General features: G+C 38.2%; 1 protein-coding gene across 2 annotated transcripts; it reads right to left on the bottom strand.

Annotated features, from left to right (window-relative positions):
* Positions 1-416: 416 nt before the first annotated feature.
* LOC146524047 (signal-regulatory protein beta-2-like) lies at positions 417-4311 on the bottom strand. 2 transcript variants are annotated; one of them, XM_085184219.1, is made up of 4 exons: positions 2485-4311; positions 2016-2333; positions 1577-1933; positions 417-1481 (listed from the first exon to the last, which is right to left on the bottom strand). In XM_085184219.1, exons 1-4 carry the CDS (start codon positions 2525-2527, stop codon positions 1216-1218), a joined length of 984 nt encoding a protein of 327 aa, XP_085040345.1. In that variant the 5' UTR covers positions 2528-4311; the 3' UTR covers positions 417-1215. The 2 variants fall into 2 exon arrangements, with proteins under 2 accessions (XP_085040345.1, XP_085040356.1); XM_085184230.1 differs by having other exon boundaries at positions 1380-1933.

Raw genomic sequence — 4311 nt, 5'->3', positions numbered from 1 at the left:
AAGAGATTTACATCCCTGATTAGCAGGAGTCTCACTATCTGTTTAACGTCTCCCATGAACTTACAATGGCTCCACCCTGTTTGTGTGTATATATGTGTGATAGAGCATAAGGCCCACTTGTGGTGCACATGCATACAACTGATGAAAATGTAAGTCTACAATTACTAAAGTTATATGGTTAAAACATGTGATCAATACAAAAAAAATAAATCTTCCACGACATTGTTACTGGCATCAGCGTTTGACTTGAGAGTAGACACTGTGTTCAGCACCCTCTCTCTTCCTTTTTCCTCTTGTTTTTCTTTCAGAGAAATTCAGCGCAGCGTAGTTTAGTTCATCATCAGCTTCTTCAGTCTGTGCCGTAGTTAAAAACAGTTATATAAAAATAAAATTATATAATCGAGATAGAGTTAGATAGATAGAAAAACAATTGTCACATCTTTTAACACCAATAATTATTATTACTTACATGTTGGTGTGAGGTTTCAGTTTGTATATCTGATAAAGCACCTTCATTTCCTAAGAATAAAAATAATAAATAAATAAATAGTGAAATGAACTTAACTGTGTCATTTGACTTAGAAATAAAAATCTCATGCACAGAAATACATTGTTCTAATAAAATATATTAGATTGATTAATTACTAACCACTATAAAGACCTCAATTACTGCAGATTCTATTCATCGTTCTTCTACTTGTGATATTGTATATAAAATGTATAAATGTTTTACTTTACTCCAGTTCTTTCCGACCTCCACTGGCTCCCTATTAAATTTCGTATCGATTTTAAAATCTTATTGCTCACTTTTAAAATCATAAATAACACCGCGCCCAGCTATCTTACGGATCTCCTCAGCTTTTATACCCCTGGGAGAGCGCTTAGATCAGCAGGCCAAATGCTCCTGGTGCGACCTAGATCTTGGCTCAAGACCAGAGGTGACCGCGCATTCGCCGCTGTCACACCCTACATCTGGAATAACCTCCCCCTAGCTATTCGGGCTACTGATTCAATTCAATCTTTTAAATCTCGATTAAAAACTTATTTGTTTAGCCGTGCTTTCCCCGCCTCCTAGAGCCCACATTTTTAGTGTACTGGAACTTATCTTTATCACTTTGTTAATGTTTATAATGTTTTAACCTTCAGCATTGTGTGTGGACTTCACTAGTGCCTACTATGCCTGGTGTATTATTGGTTAGTTATGTCACCCGCCTGTTAGTATTTTTTTGTATTTTGTATTTTGTGCTTTATATTTGTATTTATTATTGCTCTTAACTCATTCTGTGAAGCACTTTGGCATACCTGTGGTTTTTTAAATGTGCTATATAAATAAAATTGTATTGTATTGTACTTTTTATAACGCTTACCTCTATGTGATTTACATACTTGTTGGTTGAAGATGAGGAACGCGTTTCCAATCACAGAAACAGCCAAACAAACGATTAATACCGTGCTCTGAATGAATACTGACTCGGTTGATTCTACAAAAACAAACAAATAAAAAGTTCTCAAACATTTTTATCACTCATGCTGATTTAGTAAACAGAACTTCCAGTTTTTAAATAGAAAATCATACCAAGTTGCAGTTTAGTTCCATTTCCAAATAATATCTCCCCACATGTGGCCACAGCACAGTAGTAAGTCCCAGCATCAGAGGAGCTGATGTTCTTAGAGAAGCGATAAACACATCTATCCTGGGAGTCAGAGCTTTTCTCACATTCATTACTTCTATTTGTGTCAGTGTAGATGATGTTGGGATGAGCTTGATTTGCTCCAGTTCTAAACCAGAGAATATTGAGACCTCCTGGACATGTCTTCTTGTCAGAATCAGAGAAGACTGAACACTGGAGCGTCATCGTGTCTCCTGAACAAACTGGGTTTGATTCTATCTGCAGCTCACTAACTCTATAGTTTGGTGTCCTCTGAGTGTTTCCTGTGTGTTACAAAATAAAGATATTTTCTGAAACATGTTTTAAAACAATTTCAAACTTTGTAAAAGTATGTCAGTTTATTACCTTTTACCAACAAATACGTCCCACTCCATTCAACTCCAATCCTTTCTGTGTTTGCACAGTGATAGATTCCCTCATCGTCTTGATCTGCTTTCAAAATGGTCAGGCTGGCAAAACCATCATCTATGTCAAATTTCAAACTAGTAAATTCAGGACCAAAAGTAGGTTCTGTAGATTTGAATACTGTCACTATTAACTTCAGAGTTCCCCCAAAGCTCTGCTTGTACCAGTGGACTCCTCTACTGCTGAGCTCTTTGGGTATAGCACATGTTATAGTCGCTGGTTCACCGAGCTGAACAGTTTTCACTGGAACTACAGCATCTGAATTAAGAAAAAGCAGAAAAATAAAATCTTGTTTGATATATGTTTAACTTGCAAAACGTGCAAAACTATTTTTACAGCAATTTATATGCATCTATTTGACAAGTAAATTCTTAAGAACATCTTTAGACAAATTTAAAAAAGCACTTACATCCTTGGTGAATTAAAAACAATGTAATCCATAAGACGATCATCTTGACAGTGCTTCTGTTGGAGACCTCACTGGTATTTCAGTGAGTGGAGGAGGCAAGATGGTTGTGTTAGGTCAGACGGTGTCTGATTGGTTAACACGCAATAGATTCAAAAGATCATTTCCTGTCGCAATTGCCTCATCCTGGGCTTTGCAAAGCCTATCACCTCTCTTTCATCTTCTGTTGCAACTGTCCATTTTCCAAACAATAACACTGTTGCCTCTATTTGATTTTTATTCTTGTCCTTAAACCTTGAGCACTCAAATAGGACTCAGTTCAGTTAACACTGCTATTTGTGGCATGTAGTGCAAGGTATAGATATATATCATGTTTTGCATTTGAAAACAAAGTTTTAAGACTCATCATTCGCTGGGGAGAAAGAATGCTACCTCAAAATTCAAGAAGAGCTGAAGAGCAAAGCTGAACCAATGCCTTTTACACGCATGAGAGGATTTAGCCTCTTGACAAAAAGAGATAATGAGTAAGTCGTGGGTCAAATTATACAGCAAACAACACAGCAGTTGTTTAGATATCCGTGCTGCAGAAAACATATGATAAAAAATGAAATGACGAATGAAAAAAAAAACTTTACGAAGCAGCAATTCTGCAGGAATTTGTTAGTAGTCAACGATCTATCTTGTCACGTTCCAGCGTTTTGAGTTTTAGTTTATTTGGATGATATGTTTGAGTTCTTTAGGGTAGCTAAGTTGTTTATTAGTTTCCCTTTGTGTTTTCTACCGCTGTATTTAAGTTTCCCTTTGCTCTTCATGTGTTTCATGCTGCGTGTCTTATGTTGTCAAGTTTATATTGTCTTGTCTGCGTCACATGTTTCCTGTTATTTTGAAGGTCTGTGTCCTATGGCTGTGTCCCAATTCAGGGTCTGCAGCCTTAAAGTACGCAGCCTCAACGATCCTCAAGGGCCGCGTACTTAAAGACCGCTAAGGCCGGAAGTGCGAGGCTTGTGAAATGGGACGGTCTAGCCTCCGTTGCGCTGCCCAGGTTGCCTAGCAACCACGATACTAACAGCTGGAAACGTTTCGTACAGCTTTGTTTGACAGAAATGAAGGAGAAAATCTTTTGTTCATGTGTTTGTTTGTTTCTACATGAGCTTTGATCATTCTCTGTAAGATTAAGCTCAGCTATTGAACGGTGTATATTTTAAAGTAAAGGCTTTAAAACCAAGTTAGTACAAACGTCACTAATGTCACATGACTTTGCCGACATGTGGCCAACAGTAATGTTTTAATGTTCTTCCTTATTAAACATTTGCACATAAATAAGTGACATAATATTCAGTACTTACTTAAAGTTTACTCTTCGCCCCTCATCTGCCGTTTTTTTTTCGGCAAAATTATCCACACCCACCGCCGCGCTATGCATTCTGGGATATGTTGGTCCACGAAGTCTACACCGCCACGTCCTTAAAATTCAGGGAAATGAAGGACGCATTTGAGGGCCGCATTTCGAGCAGCCTTCGAATTGGGACAGCCTTCGTCGCGTCGCAGTGACGTAATCGGCCTTAAAATGCGGCCTTTAAGGCTGCAGACCCTGAATTGGGATACAGCCTATGTCAGTGTAGTCAGCTTTGCTTCCTTTGTCTCGTTATGTCAGACTAGTGTCAGCTGTTTCCCCATGTGTTTCCACTTCCCCTGATCACCCTTGTGTGTATTTAGTCTGTGTGTTTCTGTTCACTCCTTGTCAGGTCATCTGTTGTTCACGCCATGTTCTTTACACCAGGTTTCATGTCCAGGTTTTGTCATATTGTTGTTTAGAGTTCCCAGTTTAGG

The sequence above is a fragment of the Neolamprologus multifasciatus genome, chromosome 2 (genome assembly GCF_963576455.1).
Source record: "Neolamprologus multifasciatus chromosome 2, fNeoMul1.2, whole genome shotgun sequence".
NCBI classification, from domain to species: Eukaryota; Metazoa; Chordata; class Actinopteri; order Cichliformes; family Cichlidae; genus Neolamprologus; species Neolamprologus multifasciatus.
Note: the sequence above shows the minus strand (reverse complement) of the source record. Positions and strands in the feature narration are given on the sequence as shown.